The following is a 20,769-nucleotide window of genomic DNA, read 5'->3' as shown; positions in this document are numbered from 1 at the left end:
AAATATTCTCTTCAAAGAAGAAAATATATTGGGTGCCTGACAAAACAGTGCCCAATACACACTTGAAGCCGTGTTAGACCTTTAACATTGGGCACTTGAGACTGCAGTTAATCGAAATGTTCTGTGTAATGTATGGTGCACAAACACATTGTGCAGGTGGTGCTTGTGGCTGAGAAGCCTGTGTGTTGAATGATGTGTGAATATCTTTACTGTTATTTGCCTTCTTCTTTACCACTGTATGAAGAAGAGATGTAAAAAATAGACAGCGAGAAGAGTGCATGTACATGCGTGCCTAACCGTACACAAAATAAAGTTTATCCAAACAAAGTGCCACTACCAACTGAATTTTTTTTCACAGTACAGGTTTTTATTTTTTTTTATAACACCCATCATGTGTGGCTAAGGCAGAACTGTTGCTAAGCATGAGACAGCGGGAATAAATTGCAGCCACAGTGGCTGCATTTTGATGGAGTCAAAATGCAAAAACATCCATCTGCTGCCTGCATTGTAATGAATGTTAAAAAAGAACTAAATCGTCAAACGTAATTGGAAGCCATCCACTATGGCATGCCTCTTAATCATACGGTGGTTTTGCTTTAAACATCAGAATTTTTTTTATATATATAAAACTGGAGGTGCACATGGGTATTAATACATTCCTTATACTACAGCATGCTGGAGAGCAATTCCCGTGTTTTACAATGAAAGTGATGTGTTGCTGACATACATTTCCCAATTTCTTGATATGAAATGCTATGAGGGCCTCTCCTGCCACTGACTCTCCGACCCTACTCATTGTCTTCAATATGAACTCTCCCAGTAGCTATAACAACTAAAGCAATGAGTTGCACTTTGCCAATAAGTAAAAGGAATGGGTGGAGCAGCAGGCCAGAGCCACACTATTGCAGGCACCTTTTTGTACAAAAGATAGCGTGTCTTTCTCTGTGTGCTACAAGTAAATTATTGGCAGGGGAGAAACTCAAAACAGTGGGTCACTTCACTTGATCCCCCATATGGCACCTGTACAGCACTTTGAGTGGGAAATATGCACTTCACCACATGATAAGCAACAGAAGTTGGCTGCCAATAATAAAATCGCCTTCAGAACAACTCTGTGCTTGGTCACATCAACGCTCTGTATCCTGTTCTTTGAATGCATTCTCATGACAGTGTTTTGACGACCTGCAAGAAAAGAAAGCCTTGAAGTGGGACAACCTTGCAGTAGACAATAGCAAAGTCCAGTGGAGCTGCTACAATGATTAACACAACAAACTTTTTTTTTCTACAAATGGTCAGTGTACACTGTAAGATCGGAGCTTCAGGAGGCCCATGAGGACTTATAAAAAAAATTCATTCAAGCAAGCAACACCTTGAAACTCCGCTCAGGTACTGCACCCTTTCCCATCTATGTGGCTGGAAATGCCACCGAGCACATCGGTGTGGGTAAGAGGCCTATGAGGCTATTCAGTTGAAAATTTGAGCCTTTGCAATGTTGTGTGCTTTATTAAAGGTTCAGCGTTTTCTTCTTTTTTTTTTGTAATTTGCACTTCCAGAAATGTAGCTATACGGCCTCCATTAAAACATCAAATAAAAGTAATGGTACGGCCTCTTCATACAAATGCGGTTCACTGTTTAATTGGCAGTGGAAAACGAGTACAATGTTTTTGTTCAACTGCAGCACTGCCCCTCATACATTGAGCATACTAATAACTTAATTTTTGGCTGCTGCTTGAGCATTTGCAGTTACCACAAATGCGGATTCGCACCGAGTTTCGGAAAATTGCGCGGCTCACATGGTTTCTCGCGTATATGATTCTGCACACGCGAATTCACCATGTGAAACGGGAATACAGGAGTGCAACAGGGTGACAAAAATGAATGACAAATAATGCAAAATACATTGTCGCGTTTTAAATCGCAGAAAAGTATAGTCGCTAAAAGTTCATCGGGGATAGCTTCCATTGGTATGAAGCCACGTTTGATACTGTTCCAAAAAAAGAATAACATTTATGTTGGAACCTTGAAAAGGGGCGGCACAAGTGTCTACCAGTTTATTACAAAACAATACGTTCTACATGTGGAGCACTTGTACTTGATACAAGTGATCGCGTCGCTAAAGGCGTATGGGTTTTTCAATACACGCCGCCTAGGCTACTCCGAAATAAATGTTGCGTGCGTGCGTGCGCTAGGAGTAACACACGACGAAATTTTTCAGTATGGATAAGGGGATAAAGGGACGTGATAACGAGGTGTATATGGTGCGCGAGGCACTTCGATCTACAAAAGCTGGGATAATCGTGTGGTACATGGAGCGTTTCTCGCACCAGCCATATCATCGCTGCAATGAAGCGTCCCTCTTCACATCACTGCCTCTCTTCCAGGCGAAACAGTAGCAAGGCACAGGCGCCACACATTACGCATATTAAACAAACTATCGCGTGACATGCAGAAAAAAAAAAAAAGCTTACCTACACGCGCCCAAACTTTGCGAATGCAGGCAAAGCGGGCCTGGGCTGAGCAGAGTGCTGGGCGTGTGCGCCCCAGGCGTACCGCATCTCCCTAGTGCCTAGGGACGTACCTAGTGAGATCTAGGGCGCGTGCCGCGCCGCTTCGGTGAAAAAGTACCTAAAACGGTGGTTCGTGCGAGCACCGCATAGTGGCGCAGCGGTCGAGCGCTGGGCTTGGGCCTAAATAGAAACACGCGGGTGGGTGGCGGCGGCTCACTACTCGACCCACCCATAAATTGTGGATCAGCCCAAAATTGTTGATGATGATAATCAAAGAGCAAAAAAAAAAACTGCTTGGGCACCGTGGAAGCCGTTCATGATGCCGTTATATTTTCGAGTTCATAACGGATACGAGCGGATAGACGCACGCTAGGAGCCATGGTGGAGAAACGTTGCAAGTAGCACAGCAAGTTCTTATCAAGGCTCATTGAATTAATTTAAGGCTGGCGTTGCGCAAACTCGTTCGAGCGAGTGTACTTCCAAAGCAAGTAAAATAAAAATTGGAAGTCAAGCCAAGCTTATCTAACACACGAGCTGGTGTTACACTGTACTGGTGTCATTCAAGCATGCTCTATAATACCGTGCAAAAAAACCGCTGATAAAAAAAGAAAAACTGATTATTCAACAAAAAATTGACGCAACTTATAAAGGGTCTAAAATAAAAACAAAAAAATTGCGCACATTACGTACTCGGCCAAGACAAGCCTGCAAGTGAAAATAACACGCTGGTTAGGTCCGACGTCCGTCCAGTGCGTTTTCACATGCGTTTCCGAGCATGTGCGCGAACGATTAAGAGTATTCGATTAGGCACTATAATTCTATGGCGTACGTAGTATGCGAATATTCTATGGTATAGGCTGTAGGGTGCTTGGCGTATTTTCTTGGTGTCAGCTGTGTTAGCGCTTCAACGTCTTCGATCGGCATGTTTGCTGCGTGCTGTTAAATCACTGCTTGGAAGGCGTTTCTCGGTGTTCTAACTTAAAGTGGACGTTTCTTTCTTTTTCTCGTCGCCATGGCGCTTTTGAGACCGGCGTGGCGGTCCGTGCTCCATTGTCTCACCGGCGGGGCCTCCAACCGAAGCGGGCGCGTACTAACGTCCGCGGCACAGGCCCCGGCGCGACCGCTAAGCAGCGAATCCGACCGTCAAGCCGCGCACAGCCGCAACCCGTTTTTCAGCAAATACGCCGACAAGATTCGGGAGCTGGAGCGGCGAGATCCCGACGCGCTGAAACGTCGTCTGGAAGACGCATCTCAAAAGAAGAGTACGACGAACGCGTCTTCGAGCACCGAGCAAGCGGCGCCCAACATAGGCTCCGAGAACCGCGATGCCGGCGCCCGCGGAGACGGCCGTAGTCGTGCCGCAGACGGCGACGAAAAGGTGCTGCAGCCGGAGCCGAGCTACGTGCGACCCTCCAAGTTCGACGCGGATACGATACGCGAACTACGTTCGCGCTGCGAGACCGTATCCGACCTCACGGACGCCTGGAGACGCCTGCACGCCGACAGAGACGCCGTGTGCGCCGTGATACCCAGTTCGGCGTACGAAACGATCCGCGAGCGGGCCAAGGACTACCCGGTGTTCCTCTACCCTCTGCCGAGGAAAGCCGGCGGCTACGAGTTCGTGCTGTCGCAGTTCTTGGGCGACCAGTGTCACATGACGCCGCTGGCCAGCTACCAGTTGCACGGGAGTGAGGCACCGGCGTGCCTCGCGCTGAGCTACTATACGCAGCTGGCGTCGAGCGAGCACGGGGCCGTGGTGCTGATGAGCGGCGAGTACGACGCCAAGGTGATCGGTCCGACGGAGGCGCAGTGTCTCGTCAATCAGTTGCAGCTGTACTACGGCGGCAGCGAACTGAGGAAGAAGCTGCTCCTGTGGAACTTCAACCGCGAGGCCCGCTCCTTCAATTACGAGGCGCTCATCAGGGAGTTCGAGGCGTCGGCGACGCTAGAGCAGGAAGGTTCCTCGGCGAGACAGAGTTGAAGGAACTCTATAGAATTCCCGACCTGCGAAGAGACAATGAACACATCGATCTCGTGTTGGTGTATGCGTCTGCTGTCTGCGTTCTCTTTTGCGGCCGACAACCCTCATAAGAGTACGCATTGACCAGGCCAGTGCCTCCTCTAACTAGGTACTACATTATAGCGGTTCAGAGGAAGGAATAAGGTGCCGTTTTTTGCTGCCCGTATGGGAAGCACAGCCCGGCACTTTCAAACTTGACGCCTCTCATATGGGAGGTGGCAGTGCTTCCAAGCCCTCTCCCATGCAACAATAGGTTTGTTCAATTCAGAAAAGGTGCATGGCACCAAAAACGAAAAGGTGCAGGGGGTGCCAGTTATGGTGCGCCAGGGTGCACCCACTAACTGCAAGGTTTAAGGGTGCACTGCACTGCGGCGGCACATTGCCTTGCACCCCGTTCATTCAAGCACAGTGGTGCAGGGTGCACCGCTGCACCTCGGGGAATCGAAGGCCTAGGTGCAGAAGGTGCAGACAAACTTGGCTGAATCGAGTAAACCTAAATGTGGCCCCTAGAGGCACTGATGACTAACACTACATTGGGACCCGACTCCGACCATGCCAAGGTAGTGCGATGCCTTGGCAAGCTCAGTTGTGAGGTTACGTTTTCCTTTGCAAGTGGTCGACTTATCACCAAGGCATTTTAAGTTTCGCTTGTTTCGTCGGGCTTCTGCTAAATCTTGCAATTATGCAGTTCTGTTGTGTGCCACTGCGCATGCAGAAACAGCACACTTCTTTTTCTTTTTTTTAAGATTTGTCCCACGGCACATGGAAAACGTCTGCATACTTGCATGACTTTTCAGAGTTGGCACCCTATTTCCATGAAGCTGCTTCTTTTGAGCAGTTGCACTAAGAACTTAAGCTGCCTGTAATTAAGCCATGCCTGATAAAATGCTGCCTGCATATATGTATGTATATATATATTTAACGCGGGCATTTCTTAGGCACTTCTTCATTGTCTGCACATGATTACCATCACATCGGGTTCTCCCTCTTTATCGCTTGTGGGGACTCATCTGGAGATTATATATATATATATGTTGTGATGTAGCAGTTAACAACATGACCTTCAATATGCCCCGAGGACGTGGGGGACCGATCACACTACTGACATAGATCAGTCTCAAGATATATATATATATATATATATAGGCTGTTTGAAGCCTTGCTCACATATAGCTTCCGAGCAATTGCTAAACAATGTTTTTACAAAGGCTGTAATTTAACCACACGTTTAACTTGACATGCTTATTTTCCATAAAGTCCTTCCTATTTTCGCCAAACTTTATCTAGGTGGCACTAACAGTTCTCCCAGAGCAGTGGTCTCATTTCCCTGCTATTCGGAAGTCGCATAACACTTCAGAGTGCTTGTATAAGGAGTTCATCCCAAAGGCGGTAATTAATGCTTACACTTTGAACTGTGCTCGCAGATCATCCGTTAGCCTTATCCTAATTTTGACCAAATATAAACATGCCGATTCGTTTCGTCCACCGAGGAAAGCCAGGGACACGTGAATGTTGCATGTGTAATGCACATGCATGAAAATAACAAAAAAACGAAAGAATGGGTTCAGTAAATGTATGCAAAGCACCTAATTAAGCCAGGAACACTTAAGTTATGTCACACATTACACTTAACACACTCCCCATTTTCACCAAATGTAAGCTCGGTGTGACACAGAATTCACTCGCAATACCTGTAAGAAATAGCGTAAAACGTCTGTACAACGCTTTCTAGCATCTGTTATAATTTTTGACACATACTGTAATTGAACCACACACATCTAACTTTGTATTCTGATCTGCCGTAACATTCTTTTTACAGTATCTGAATTCGATTGCTGCTGCAGGTGATTCAAGATTCCACTTACACTGCAAATGAAGCCATTGCACATAATTTTAATGCTAGAAATGTTGAGCTAGAAGTATGCGTTGCGTACTGCTCTCTGGTAGCGCCCATCCCGACCCATTGAAGCCACCTGAGACAGTGTCTGAGAATAGCGCCACCACGTGGGGAAAATGCAGAACTCCGCAACCAGGCGACTACAATGGGAGAGTTGGCCATCTGAAAGGCACCTAGTTAAAGCAGGCATTGGCCAGGTGCTGCATTAACAAGGTGAATTCCACATGTACTGATTATATTCATCATTGCATCTGTGCATGTGAATGCCATTGTCATATAAGCCTACAGAACACACAATTTAGTTGAAAGTAAGCATTTGTCCTGTCATACTTGAGCTTTATGTTTTACTTTCCATAAGTTCGCGTTCAGCTGTGTGTAGTGTATCTCTTGAGCAGCTACGCCTTACAGTCCCATGGTTAGAGCAAGCTGTGAACTGGATAGCAGTTTCGTGTTGCAAACTCCCTTGAAAAGTTGAGTACCTTTTAGGCCTTAAATTCTGGCACACAACAATAATTGTCACTAATTTTGTGTTTGTTGCCTTTCTTTAATGCCGTGCGACAGCAAAATTTGGTGCCAGGAACACTACGGGACACTTGGATGCACGCAGTGCTCATTGCGGGAAAGTACCGCGTGCACGGCATCAATGTTAAGAAGAAAATTTGCGTAAGGTTGATGACAGTTGCCTGCGACATAAGCTACAATCTCAATGACTGCTCCGACGAAAGGGCTCGGAGCACCCTTTCGTCGGAGCAGTCATTGAGATTATTTCCTGCCACATCATCGCAACACAGCATTGCCGCATGCTGGCATCTCAACGAACGCTTGTCCCACCGGCGCATCTGCTATTTTTCATGGGAACGCTACGAGCTTCTGCCAGGCCAAGTTGTACGTCTGTATGTCAGCAAGTCACAAGTACAGCTTGCACCTCTGCTGAGGGCCTCAGAGTTCGAGGAACGCCAAACTGCTCCGACGAAAGGGCTCAGAGCACCCGAGTAATAAAGCAAGAAGACAGGGTAGGCAGGGAAGTCCATGTCGTTACCGACTCGCAACAGGCCTGCCGTAACTTTACGAACGGATGAACACCGCTGCTGGCGGCTCAGATTCTAGGCCCGAGGCTGCAAGAATAGCATCAAATCACGTGGACGCCGGGTCACGCGGGTCTGGAGGGGAACGAACGGGCGAACGCCCTAGCTCAAGCGCTAATCAAACGAGCGGGGCAAGACCAATCGTCTCATCAATCCCCACCCTTTACCTTCATGCCCCTGCCATCCAATTATTGCGACCGACTGGAGATCCAGCGACTCAACCGCAGGATTTATCCCCCGCCTCACAAAAAGCTCAGCACTGAAGGTGCCGTAGCTCTCCGACTTATACAGACCAACACATTTCCAAACCTACACAGGTACAGTAAAATGTTCCCACATACATATCGCGGCATCTGCCCCTGGTGCGGCGACACACGCCCTACACTCTTTCACATCTCGTGGGGGTGTGAGGGCAAACCTCAACACTTATACGCCTAGCACGTCATTTGAGCGGTGGGAGGTACAGCTGACCGGCGATACCCTGGCGGGACAAGAAGCTCTCATTCAGCAAGTACGTCGAGCAGCCACGGCCAGTGGAGTCCTGGAATGAGGACCCCACCCACTCGACCTCAAAAGCAACCACCTCGATGGTCCGAATAAATGTTTTTTTTCTCTCTCTCTCTCTCGAAGCACCCGAGAGCGCTCGACAGGGGAGAAGAGAGATCAAATGCAAGAAGTGCGCCCTCTTTCAACCAGACAAAGGCAACATTGCTTGTGAGAGTGATCTATAGTGTTGCGAAAGGACCAGCTGAAAATGCCATTAAAGAATCCGAGGTAAAAATTTGACCGATATCGCTGACTGAGAAGTGCCTGCTGTTTGCAAGCATACACCACTGGTGGGACTGCTGCTACATTGCTTCAAAACTGCTACAAAGTGCAATATGTGCTACGTGCTGCTACAAAAGCATGGTATTGGCGAAAATTGCTCCACGTCTGCTCCAGAAGAGGTTCCGAAGGCGGTAGCGATCATGAAAACGAAACTACAACCTGTACTCGGTGTTTGTGTGCATATGGCGGCAGGTTGTTGCATCCGGTTATGAATCGGCATCCCTCATATTTGCCGGGCCTGGGTAAGCAAAACAAACAAATCGGGCTTTTGTTTGTTTGTTCTACTTGGTAATGCTGTGTAGACTTCCATTAGATATATAACGCAGTACTCAAGGACGTTTGATGTCTCCATCAAAGTTTTTGAAGATGAGGCCTTCTTTGGTAAGTTTAGACCGACTTGGGCTTCATGTGATCTAGGAACCTAAACACTTTAGTCTTGTCAAACTAGATGATTTGAGGCCTAATTCTAGTGCACGTGGGACAAAGAAAAAGGCGTAAAAATGCAGCTTGGAACAAAAAGGATGCACCAAGTTACTGCAGAGCTATGTGCAAAGCAATAATTATGTGTAATTAGCTAAAAAAGGCACCAACAAAACCCACATATGCTTGGTTAAAGCTGGAACAGGACATATGGCTTTCCTTAAAAAAAAAAAAAAACAGATGCTGGCCAACTGCAGAGACAGTGCAGTTCAATAAAGCAAGACATTAAAGAAAGGTAATGGTTAAGCAAAGTGCTCAAGTGTAAGATGATACTAAAGCTGGGTAGGGTGGCAAGTCGCAAAGAATCTGCCCTGCCAACGAAGCGTGGTGGACTGTATGTACAGAACAAGAGTCTTGGACCTCAGAGACTGGCTGCCCAAAACAACTTGTCTGCTATGTAAATGTGCTGCCTAACAAAGAGAGCAAAGGCCTTGCTTTTTAACAATGGGGATAGAACACAACTATTCTGCATTCTCAACCTGCACTTAAATCTAATCTGCAGGAGGAGGTTGTTGAATTTGCATGCATCATGCACCACGCTTGGGCATCTCTCCTCTGTAGACTGAAAGACTGATAGCCCCTTGAAAAGTCACTAAGCATGATTTACAAGATCTGCAATAACCGCCTGGCAACATATGTGGGGGAGACGAGGAATATCCGCATCTAACGTAGTGTGGTGGCCATACACTGCGAGACATTGGACAGCAGGAGCAATTTGACTTCGTTAAGCCATATCTAAATCACACAGATGACAGTCTGAAATAATTGTCTGAATTCAGTTCGATCACAGTAGGTATACCCCAGGGTAGTATGCTCAGGGCTCCCTTTTAATATTTTTGACGAGATACATGCTATGCAGTCGATGCTGATGACACTAGGTTAAATTTTTCAGCTAGCATCTTTGCTGAGCCAACTTAATTTTGAATAAACTACATGCATGGCCAGTTGTACTATTAATTTGAAATCCTAAAGCTGTATTGGCCATCGCAACGTGCAAGAAGGCCATGGTTACCATGGTGACGGACTCACAAGAAGCATGCCGAAGGTATATGAACGGAAGGATTGGAAAGGCAGCGCTTCAGGTCTTGAACACCACCAAGATAGAAGCAGCACAAATCCTCTGGACACCGGGGCACGAGTCTCTCACGGGGAACCAGGCGGCGCACGCCGCGGCTCGAGATCATGCACGCCGAGCCATCTCCGACGCGCAGAGAACGCGTACCGACGACTGTGAAGAGGATGAAGAACGCATATCCAAGAAGTACTCGGATATCTTGGCGCACTACAGGAAGCAGAGGCGTCGCTACCCGCCCGCGCATAAGACGATGAGTAGGGACCAAGCGGTAACCTGGAGAAGACTACAGGCTGGAACGTACCCACACGGAACAATGCTGCACGCCATGTACCCGGGCATCTACGGGCGAGACTGCAAGTGCTGCCCGCCGGACACGCCGAACACCTTGCGCCATATGGTGCTGGAGTGCAGAAATAACCGCGAAGTACCACCGTCATCATCGCCACCAAGCGATAACAACCAGGAAGAAGCGGATATGGAGGAAGAATCGAAAGACCAGTGGGAGGCTCTGATGGTGACGCAAGACCTTGACAGCCAGCTGCGGTTGGTGAACAGGGCTCGGGCGGCGGCAGCGAGCCATGGCTACCTGGACTGAGGAGGCCACCCACCTTTGGGCTCAAGAAGCCTGGTCTCAAAATAAAGTTTATTTCTCTAAAGCTGTATTATTTCACATGAATAACAGACAAATTACTTTCAAGGAAGATCCGATAGTAAGCTACTCTAAAATTGAACTTAAAAGGAAGCATTAGCTCGTGCCCAACCCCAGCTATTCAAATAATGTAAACTACATAAATTTCTATAGGTCGTAATTTTTAATAGATTTTGTAAAAAAAAAAGAAGGGCTATCATGTTTGCAACTCTAACTCAGCAACACAAAACAATATCAATTCTGTGAATTGCAACTAATAACACAACTAAAGCAGACAAAATATGCATTGTACACTGCTCTGAAACATATTACTAATATGAGAGGACTTTTCCAAAACACTTGTAAACATAGTAAATTTATGCAAGTTGAAAATTCATATATCAAATTCTCTGCTCTTATGGATGCAGTTTACAGAACTGCGATATGCGTTTAGTGCAGTTTATGCAGGCCACAAATCAGAATTCTGCTTCCTAGAGCTCCTAGAATTTAACATTCTCAAATGCAATACATTTCATTCAACTCGGTCCAGCTGTTCTCATAAAACCACTTCAGCGTTTTAAATATATTTTGATGGGGAAATTGAAGATGACCCCAACCTACTGCTTTCTCATATATACGTATATATATAATGGGGTTTTACGTGCCAAAACCACTTTCTGATTATGAGGTACGCCTAAGTGGAGGACTCCGGAAATTTCGCCCACCTGGGGTTCTTTAACGTGCACCTAAATCTAAGTACACAGGTGATTTCGCATTTCGCCCCCATTAAAATGCGGCCGTCGTGGCCGGGATTCGATCCCTAACCTTGTGCTCAGCAGCCCAACACCATAGCCACTGAGCAACCACGGCGGGTTAATGCTTTCTCACAAGACAGCAAAGGTAAAAGGCACTCAGAAAGTCATTTGGTACTTTCGCATAAAGATAGTCAAGTAAAGAGAGTAAACCACGTTAGCTGTACACTCATTTGAAGCAACACGAAGCATCTCGCAATGCCAGAAATACAGACTTGAGACATGGCTAACTAATGTGAAAACGACAATAGATGACAGCGAGAAGCACAGAACACTTTTCCACGCAAGTTAATGATGTCTCAAGTCTGTAATAAGCACCAACTGGCCCAACTGCTTTCTCTAATTGGACCAGAAATACAGTGTATTGGCACATACCACATTCGCACAACTATGGAACGCGAATGTTGTGCTGCTAGCTACCAAGGTGATTACGTAATCTTAGATAATTAAACTGATATTTCGTGTCCTGATATTTTCTCTCACCGAAGGAGTCAGAAAAGCATGTTTTTTTTTTTGCGACTCCAAAGTAACGACACTTGGACACTCGTGATGGGGCAATGTGCCGATCTGTTGTGTTTATTCTCAGAAGAAGAAGCCCAAAATTTTGCCTCCCAGATGTTTTCTCCTTGCTTCCTCGTGGTCCATGATTCCACCAGACGTGGTCAGCACAATGTAACTGCGTTTGAAAAAGAGAACACGGCACGCAATGAGCACTTGTCGTGAAGTCCCTTTGTTTTTGTTAGCATTTCAGTCCTTCGGTGCAGACTAGTCTACACAATGGCAAAACAAGCAACACTCTTGGGTATCAGCCAATCAGGCCGCACTGCTTGGGTGATTGGGATCCTAGAGGTTTGGGACAGATGATGGTATAAAGCAACAACTTCCATTTTGCCCAAATCTATTTGGGCTTGTCATTCACCATTTGTGACCAGTTGATGCAAGTGGTAAAGCTAGCAAATAGACCACTGACAAAAAAAGAAAAGAAAAAGGAACATGTACATCATCATGGCCCACAAAATTAATATGGCATGTGTGAGTACGCAACTTGTGTCAAACAAGCTTCAGGACTGTTCTTTCTTTTTTTTAAATATCTTTACCCACACTATTCACATTCAAGAAATGGGTGTTGTGCACACACTTGATATGTTTTCAGCATATTAGTCATGGAAAAAAGAAAATAAAAAAGGAAGCTAGACTTTAAGTGCCAAATTGATGATCTCATTAGAAGCACACCATATTTTTTTTCCTTCTCCGTTGTGGAGGCAACGACGCACCAGGTTTTGTGAGTGGAGAGGCGGGGAGCATGGGCTCGTAAAACCTGAGACGGTGCGGCAGAAGAAAAAAAAAAGTAGTAATTAACGCTGAAGTGGGCTTTTTTTTTTTCCTGTTGCGGAGGTGACGATGCATCACGTTTTTCTTGCTTGTTTTCTCAGTTGTTCGCGTGCTGTCACCCGTATCAGGCCTGTCCATCTTGTTTTTCTTCTGGTTATATTATTGTGTTAGAAGTGCGTGCCGGCGTTCGCGTTGCCATGAGCTCAACAACTCTAACCACGGCGAAGAAGCGAAAGCAGTTTTCTTTGAGCGAGAGAGTAGAGATTCTTCGCGAGATAGAAGACAGGAAGAAACAATCCGTCGTGGCTAAAGAACGTGGAGTGGCGCGGTCGACGATCGCCACGATTCTGAAAGATAAGGAGAAAATCTTTAAGCACCAGCAAGAATCTTGCTGCACGTTACGGCAGCACCCGAAGACCGCGACGAGTCCGTGTCGGCCACAGATGCGTTGGACTGCTTGCGAAAACTCCGCATATTTATAGCCAAAAGCGGCACAGCGACCGAAGGCGTGCATAAGAATGCGGACGGTCTGGAATCGTTCGTGCAGCAGAGTCTGTGCTGCACCCGTCAGAAGACGATCACGGACTATTTCAAATAAATGTGCCTTGTCTGACGATCACGTGCGCATTGTGTGAGAAACGAGTTCAAGGAGGTACTGTTTCAAAGGTAGGACGCTTGCGTTACTGAAATGCTATTGTTATGGCTAATTTTTGGGCTTTCACTATAACGACCTTTCAGAATAACGAACATTTTCCCGCGGTCCCCTGAAGTTCGTTGTACCGAGATTTCACTGTAGTGGGTCACTTCAGATAATTTTTCGCCACCTTGGTTCTTTTAAAGGGACCGACAAGCAATTTTCATGGTAGCATTTTTTTTTGTTCAATGGAAAGCTTGCTGATCATAGCACCTAATCATGAAATGCTAATGCGGAAAACATTGTGGAACAATCTATCAGAATTTTTCTATCTGCAGTGAGAATGTAGTCGTTCACTGGAAGCATGCTGACAACGATGATAGGTGAGCGCGACAGTGATTTCATGCAGGTATTAGTGGGAGGCAGATGACAAGTGTGGCTGTGCTGTAACAAAGTATGATTATGATCAAGTAGATATGCCTGCAGTTCATGTTTTCCAAATTGTTAAATGATATCTGCGATAATGGCTTTGTGTTTTTCTGTCCAGCTGCTTTGATATTTAACCAGTCAAAATGAAACCAATCGGGTCGAAAACGAAACCCCTGGAACGGGTAGGTAGAAGGCTTCTGTCGAAGAGAGAATATGAGAAAAATGTGACTTCGCGCCCCACGCGCTTCACACGAGTGAAAAATTTAGCCGAGACATTGACAGCAGCATACATTATGCATGGAATATTTTTTCACCAAGCTCGAGGGCTGGCTCAGTATCCCCTTAAAGCTTCGGCGCCAACGCTATGTAGCTGAAGTTGGCATGCCACTGTTCCCAAGTCTGCACAGCTTGTTGATAGCATAATTTCTATGGTTTCGACTGCTTTCACTAGGCAGAAGCTGGCATCCCTTGTGCTTAACGTGTTGATGGCATTGCTTCCATGATTACAACACATTCCGTGTGGCTGTCGTGATAATTAAAAGGACTAAAACACAATGTCACCTTTTTTTTGCAGACAACTCACGGTACTGCATGAATGTAAGCTATGCACTATATTTCTAATAAGTGATCACAGCGTCAGATTGAAGTCGCGTCCGCTGCCGAAACCACTGCATTGCAATATTTTCACGACATCCAACAGGCTTTTTCTCAGGTGCACTGCAGGCCAAAGTGACACCAAGGGCTCATTCACACTGGCGACTCGCAGAGGCTGCATGACGGCAGTAGCAAACTCGCTGAACCAATCCGCAGCACAAGAGCAGGATGTAGGAATATGCCGACTGCCATAGCAGTGCAAGCCAGATGCGTAGACACTGCATCACATATCGCTTTCAAGAGAGGCACCGCCCGGCCACGCCGTACGTAGCAGCCACCCTAGTAGAACGATCTCCTGTTTGCGCCAGTCTTGGGAACTCGGAAGGCCTTTGATGCAACCTGATTTCCATCTACACACACACATCACTTTCCTCTTAATTATGGCATCGAGATGAAGTCTGCATGTCATTGCAGTCGACACTTCCATGCGACAACGCAAACAACGGGAAGCCAGATGGTGCAACACATACTACAGCACACAGAGGAAGGTATGGCAGCTAGGCTCGAAGCACGTATTAGGCGGCCACTTTGAAATGCCGATGGCGATATGGTAACAAAGATTTAGGGTCATACTCTATTCTAATGCACGCAATTTTTGGACCTGTTTTATCGTAAAAGACGTGCACGTTAGATTCGAGTAAATACGGTAAGCCAGAGTCAAGATTAGGGCAGCATCTGTGAATTCTAAATTGTGAGCGAGTGTGCTGGCAATAGCTTGGCTAACGTGTTTTCGCATCCAGTGTGTATCCCACACACAACTTGCCACTTATTCTAGCTCATCACACACAATGCGCTCATGCGTAGTGTGCAATGGTGGCTAGGCAAGTGCTAATTGACTGGCTTTGACATGCCAAGCACAGGGCCCATGAAAGCCACCACAGCAAGGGGCTCCAGTTTAACTTGGGCCCCACGAGGTGCCTACACCAGACCAAGGTACACGAGCGTTTTTAGCATTGTGATCCCGATCAGAATGCGGCCGAGGGAACCGGACGTCAAACCAAAAACCTCACACGAAGCTCGCAACAACTGCCGCGAAACGGTGTTGCGTATGTGTGAACACGGCTGTCAAGAGCATTCCCTACATGGTTAGATACGAGAAGCATCGGACCAACCAATGCAGGCCTATCGCACCTTGCGACACTGTTTTAGAAGCGTAGCTCGTAGGCGGCCATTCCTGGGTCGAGCGTCAGCGTAACCGCGTGCACGCCACTGCTTGCGCATTCAATGTCTTTTTCCACAGCTGGCTCCGATGCCACTCGTCATGCTAGCATTGCCATACTGCCATCGCTCTGCGAAGGTCTGAAATTATTTGCCTCAATACATTGCTTGCAAAGTGGCGATTATCTTCAATTATTCTAACCACAATGCACGCATGCGGCTGCCGAGGCCGGGCACTCGCTTTCCGACCACACGCTCTTGAACGCAGAGCAGTGGAGCCTCATTTCTTACACGAGTGGCACTCACTATTTTTGCAAATTGTCAAATGCAGATTCGTTGTGAACTGCCGTGGCTAAGGAACCCGTCTAAGCATGGTCGGCGCATTTTCTTATATGAACCCCACAAGTCATATCTGTAGTATGTAAAACCATCGCACCAGGACATTTAAGCGAGCTAAGGTCATTGCCCTGCGACGAAGGTGTGAGCCATGAATGATGCTTGACGGAAGACACGTGGTCAGTAGAGTGATAATACTCGCATCAACAGCTCTAGAAGGAGTTCAATATGTTCATTCTGGCACATGATTATACAACCAGCAACACACTATTCGTTGTACACTTTCACTGTACACACATGCAGCAAGAGGGGCAGCGACCACGGCATAAAGGTGCTAGGCACGTGTTACGTTTGAGAGCATGCACTAAGTACATCCATGATGCACATAGTCAATCTCATGAAACCACAATGTGTATTTCACAAAGACTGGAAAACAACAGTCCTAGCCATACTGCAGTTAGACTTGCAGACATCTTTCTGTGCCAACGGAGGGAGAGTTACAGGGCTTCTGCTGTTGTGTCAGCACGGCAAGTAGTCCACCAGAGTATGATGGTGCTTTTGGCTTCCTAAAACAGATGCTGGACCAGCATAGCTTGCTAGTTGAGAAGGTATTGCAGTTGCCGAAACGTTCATTAAAAGTGAAGAAATTAAAATTCAGCACTAAGTGGCATAGCTTGACTCAATTTAGCGTAAGTGCTGCAGCAAATAATATGTCAGTGCCTCCTATTCCCAAGCATAGAACAGACGTGAATGAGACAGCGTGACAATCTTCAGAAACACTGTCACACATGTGTATTGACTCCATAGCATTTCACCACTCCATCACCACCAAAAACTTGTCGCAGCGAGCAGAATCCCAAACACAGCACAGCCAAGCAGTGAATGCAGACCCTCACCCAAACTGTCGGGATGGCAGCAGATTGCGCATCCACGTCTCTGTGTCCTTCAGTTGGACGTCAAAGCGGGGGCTGATGACACCGCACTTGTTGAGCCGGCCATTGAGGAAGACGACGATCTTGCCCGCGCGGTGATCATCCACGATCTCGAACTCCCCAATGTAACCTGCAAGACGACAAGGTCCAATAAGTGCACAGAGTCCAAAACCGTCACAATAGGGCAACAAGCAATGATGCAGGAATTCAGTTGCTGTCTTGAGTCTGAACTGTGAATCACGTGTACGCAAATCATTTGGGGATTGCAACACCAGATTTCCCGTGTATCACCAAGTCTGGCACAGTACTTCGTCTCGAGCAAAAGCTGGCTATGTCACGCAGTGTCATGAATCGCGTGCAGAAGTGAATCGAATCACTTAACAGCAACAACGCATCACACGGTCAGTTCAGTGTGAATCGGCGGCAGCAACAAATATCGCTGGACACAAGCGAAATCGGCACATTCAGTAGCTTGGCGTCACGCAATCACACCGCCAACACTGCCAAAACACTTACTAGCTTTCAATAACAAGAGTAGCGAGCCTGGATGTATGCGGGCCATTAGAGTCGCCGTCTTTCACGAACAACGAGCGATACCAACTACGGACACTTCGGTCTCACAACATGCGTCATGGCCCCGGCGACGGCACAATACCTCGTGCCGCGATAAGAGAAAAATTGGGACTCGTTAACGGAGGCCTTTAACAAGCACTAAAGTAAAAACAGACCTCGCGTCATGAAACAGACTATTCCCAAGAAGCGGGCTAGAACTTGATCACGAATTGAACGACGTCTCCAAATGGCGCAGCGCACTGTCAAGCGACGCGCTCGTGAAGGATACATTCAATGCATCGAGTGTGCAAATTCTTACCGTGCTTCATCATGACTGTGAGGAATTTGATGATGACTTTGGAGCAGGGCCGGATGAGCACCTGGCGCTTGCCCCGCTTTTCGGCATTGTTGATCGACTTGAGAGCGTCGGCCAAGACGTTCATGCGCACCATTTTGCCTGCAAGGCAAGGAGGACGAAGACATGAACGAACCGAACGTGCACCACCGAACCGGCAAGCCAACAGCACGTCACGACATGAAACACACTTCGCACTCGCGGTGAATTTGGGTCCCTTTCACGGGACACCGAGTTCGGTATCAACCACAAATATATGCGCGAAATGAAAGTACAACCTTTAATTTATTTGAGGACGGCACCCTAGGAGCGGCATAAAGCGAGAATTCGCGCAGATGAAACAGATTGAATATGTTTCAACACAACATTACCTCTGAGGACGGTGGCGGCCGGGAAAAAGAGGAGTACTCTCGACCAAACAAGAGAGATAGAGGCACGCCTAGAGGGCGCTGTGGAACACTTTAATTCAAACACTTAAACAATGCTTTTAAAAAAACGTTAAAGATATATTTTGCTTATTTTAAACGTTTAAGTCTGTATTGATTTTGATTACGCAAATGACATCTTTAATATATGCATTCCTATGGTGGGCTGTGGTTATTGACGGTTGTGATTACCGATTTGTAACAGCTTATCATAAGAGCTGACGCCTCCAACATCAACATTCTTTCTTTGCAATCACGGAGGCCACACTGTATATAGGTGTTCTGTGGTCACACACCCGCAGTGGCGACGCAGCGGCTTTCGCGTTGCGCTGCAAAGCCTGAGGGCGCGGGATCGAATCCCTGTCGCGGCGGCGGCATTTCCGTTCATTTCAATGGGGGCGGGATCGTGAGATCGTGAAATGCAAAATCGCCCGCGTACCGTGAATTAGGTGCGCGACAAAGGATCCGGAATCCAATTAATCCGGATTTCCTCCCCTGCTACGGCTCACATTATAATGATATCGTGGTTTTGGCTGCAGTTATGGCAAATAAGAACCCCAGAATATATATATATATATATATATATATATATATATATATATATATATATATATATATATATATATATATATATAGTGTGTGTGTTACGAAGGCCACATAACAGCTTGTATAGCCTCCGTGATTGCCGCGGACCTCTCTGCGCTGAGTTGTAACTGCTGTGTACGGGTGTGTAGCAGGAGCACGGGACCCCGGGAGATGTCAAGAACATCAGAGGCGGCTCAGAGTTGAGACATGTTGAGAGTTCTCCATGTGATCCAGGCGCGTCGAAGCGGTGACCGGGCGGTAGTGCGCTCGAGTTCGCGCTATTATTAATCGACAGGTCGCCGTGGCATTTTTATTTGTGGTGGCAACAGTCGGCCGTCGCGCCGATTTGTTGTGGAGTTTGATCCGCTACGGGGTCCCGTTCGATCAGACGGTGCCGCCGTGATCTCGCCGCGCTCTCCACCGTGTCGTGGCACCGATGGCAGCCTTCGGACGAGAACCGCTAGCCGCCGCAACGCGGCTTCGAGACGACGACCTCGCTAACCCTCCGGGTCCGACGAGCCGTCGTCTACATTGACGAAAACCCCGTCTACGTCGGGACTGTGTGTCCGAGCCCGCCGCGGGAGCGCAATTTCGGCGAATCGGACGCGGTAATGGGACGGCGCACTTGAAAGGAAAAAAAAAAAAAGAAAAGAGAGAGAGAGGAGCGACCTGCGCGGTCTGCTGTCCCCATCCTGCGGGGTTAATTAGCAGTGGCTGTGCCGGTGGTGGGCGCCGTGACTCACCGCACAGCGCGTCTTGACGCCGCTCTCTCCGGCGACACCGAATGCACGCGAATGGCAGTGTCCCGAGTGGTCACCAGTCAACGCTGGTGCCGCAGGCACGTGCCGTACTTCGCCATCGGAGTGGCCATCCTGAGCGTGCAGATCGTGCTCGGATACCTGTTCTACCTCGCGCCGGCCTCGGAGTCGGACGCCCGACATCTTCCAGCCGTCCGGACGGGCGGTGGGCCGAAAGCGTCCGACTCTCAGGTGACCAGAAGTCGGGACTGTGTGCGATTCGCGGGTCGCACGCATGCATGGTGGCGCGCGCTCTCACGCGCTATGCTGTAGGTCTTTTTGCCGCAGCTTCGTGCGCGTGCTGTGGCACTTTCTCCAGTGTTTTCTTCCTTTTTTTTTTTTTTGCCCCATTCAGATGCTGTGCCTCGCGCGCGTGGTTTGTAACTTATTCGGTAGTGCATTTATCGAGCTCGGTTAGCACCTCGCGCGCGCTGTTTTGGTGTCGTGTGCCCCACTCCTCAAGCAAACAAGCACGGACTCCACGCAGCGGTGTCAGATGTATATGTAGTACGTTTCGTGCGAACCAGCATGCAGCGCACTGTTCACGTTCCTACAACTACACTCGCTGGTTTTCCGTACCAAATGTGCCGTTATGAAACGCGGTCTTGGGCGGCGGAAATTTAGACGGGGCACAGCGAGATACACAGGGAAAACGCCGAACTTCAACTGAACGTTTGTCCTGTGCATTCATCGCCGTGTCCCGTCTGGATTTGCGCCCGTGGTACCACGTTTCATAATACTCGTAACCGACTAGCCCACCCCATAGTGTCTTGAATAAATGTGACGTTGTTGCGGCATGTCAAAGCCAGACATGGTGGCTTATATGGGAGGAGGAGGTTCATTTGTAAAAAGCAAGAGAGGGTGGCCTGATATCATGCGCGCTCACCAGCAAGAATATTGGTGCTGTGATGCTATAGTAGTTAACACCAGCAGCATGATTGAGCCCAGTCCCATGTCATGCAGAAACTGCACCGTGACCCACACTGTTAATGCGGCAAGTCTCGGGAGGCGCCAAGCGAGGAGGTTTAAGGACAAATTACATTTTTGTTTAACCCTCCTTGGTGCCAAGAGCTCAGATTGAAGTCCGCTGTGGGAATGATCTGGCATTCATAGTTGGCAGATATAAGAGGTGTAAGCCTGTCACTAAGTCATGTATGCTGGGCAGATGTAGATTTGGTGTGCTATGGTGTCTCTGGAAACATGGCAGTGGTCGCAATTTAAGGCTGCTCTCAGGACCGTTGAGGTGTG

General features: G+C 47.6%; 4 protein-coding genes across 9 annotated transcripts in view; 3 read left to right on the top strand and 1 right to left on the bottom strand.

The window, feature by feature from the left end:
• LOC139048832 (uncharacterized) overlaps positions 1–20,769 on the top strand; it is a 396,301-nt gene that overhangs the window by 225,081 nt on the left and 150,451 nt on the right. The gene's annotated exons all lie outside the window — the stretch shown is intronic.
• LOC139048829 (ATP synthase mitochondrial F1 complex assembly factor 1) lies at positions 3,210–5,426 on the top strand. Its single transcript, XM_070523675.1, has one exon. It carries the CDS (start codon positions 3,520–3,522, stop codon positions 4,486–4,488), a length of 969 nt encoding a protein of 322 aa, XP_070379776.1. The 5' UTR covers positions 3,210–3,519; the 3' UTR covers positions 4,489–5,426.
• LOC139048828 (small ribosomal subunit protein uS8) lies at positions 11,880–18,160 on the bottom strand. 2 transcript variants are annotated; one of them, XM_070523673.1, is made up of 4 exons: positions 18,086–18,160; positions 17,679–17,816; positions 16,772–16,937; positions 11,880–12,008 (listed from the first exon to the last, which is right to left on the bottom strand). In XM_070523673.1, the coding sequence occupies exons 2-4, from the start codon at positions 17,809–17,811 to the stop codon at positions 11,915–11,917; spliced, it is 393 nt and encodes a 130-aa protein (XP_070379774.1). In that variant the 5' UTR covers positions 17,812–17,816; positions 18,086–18,160; the 3' UTR covers positions 11,880–11,914. The 2 variants fall into 2 exon arrangements, with proteins under 2 accessions (XP_070379774.1, XP_070379775.1); XM_070523674.1 differs by having other exon boundaries at positions 17,993–18,089.
• The window catches only part of oxt (Xylosyltransferase oxt), a 43,720-nt gene continuing 41,781 nt past the window's right edge, over positions 18,831–20,769 (top strand). For 2 of the 5 annotated variants that reach the window (XM_070523669.1, XM_070523668.1), the window contains exon 1: positions 18,833–19,713. In XM_070523669.1, the coding sequence (XP_070379770.1) occupies positions 19,519–19,713 (195 nt within the window). In that variant the 5' untranslated portion in view covers positions 18,833–19,518. Of the gene's footprint in view, positions 19,714–19,749; positions 19,791–20,769 lie in introns of those variants that run through there. The other 3 variants (XM_070523672.1, XM_070523670.1, XM_070523671.1) reach the window with 3 other exon arrangements.

The sequence above is a fragment of the Dermacentor albipictus genome, chromosome 8 (genome assembly GCF_038994185.2).
Source record: "Dermacentor albipictus isolate Rhodes 1998 colony chromosome 8, USDA_Dalb.pri_finalv2, whole genome shotgun sequence".
NCBI lineage: Eukaryota > Metazoa > Arthropoda > Arachnida > Ixodida > Ixodidae > Dermacentor > Dermacentor albipictus.
This window is presented reverse-complemented; position numbering and strand designations above follow the sequence as displayed.

Excerpts from the sequence above, each read along its gene's own strand:
- LOC139048829 (XM_070523675.1), top strand. The coding sequence starts at position 3,520 with ATGGCGCTTTTGAGACCGGCGTGGCGGTCCGTGCTCCATTGTCTCACC.
- LOC139048828 (XM_070523673.1), bottom strand. The coding sequence starts at position 17,811 with ATGGTGCGCATGAACGTCTTGGCCGACGCTCTCAAGTCGATCAACAAT. Across the intron at positions 16,938-17,678 it reads CACAGTCATGATGAAGCACG|GTTACATTGGGGAGTTCGAG; the intron begins GTAAGAATTTGC and ends GTCGTCTTGCAG. Across the intron at positions 12,009-16,771 it reads CTGCCATCCCGACAGTTTGG|TTACATTGTGCTGACCACGT; the intron begins GTGAGGGTCTGC and ends TTTCAAACGCAG.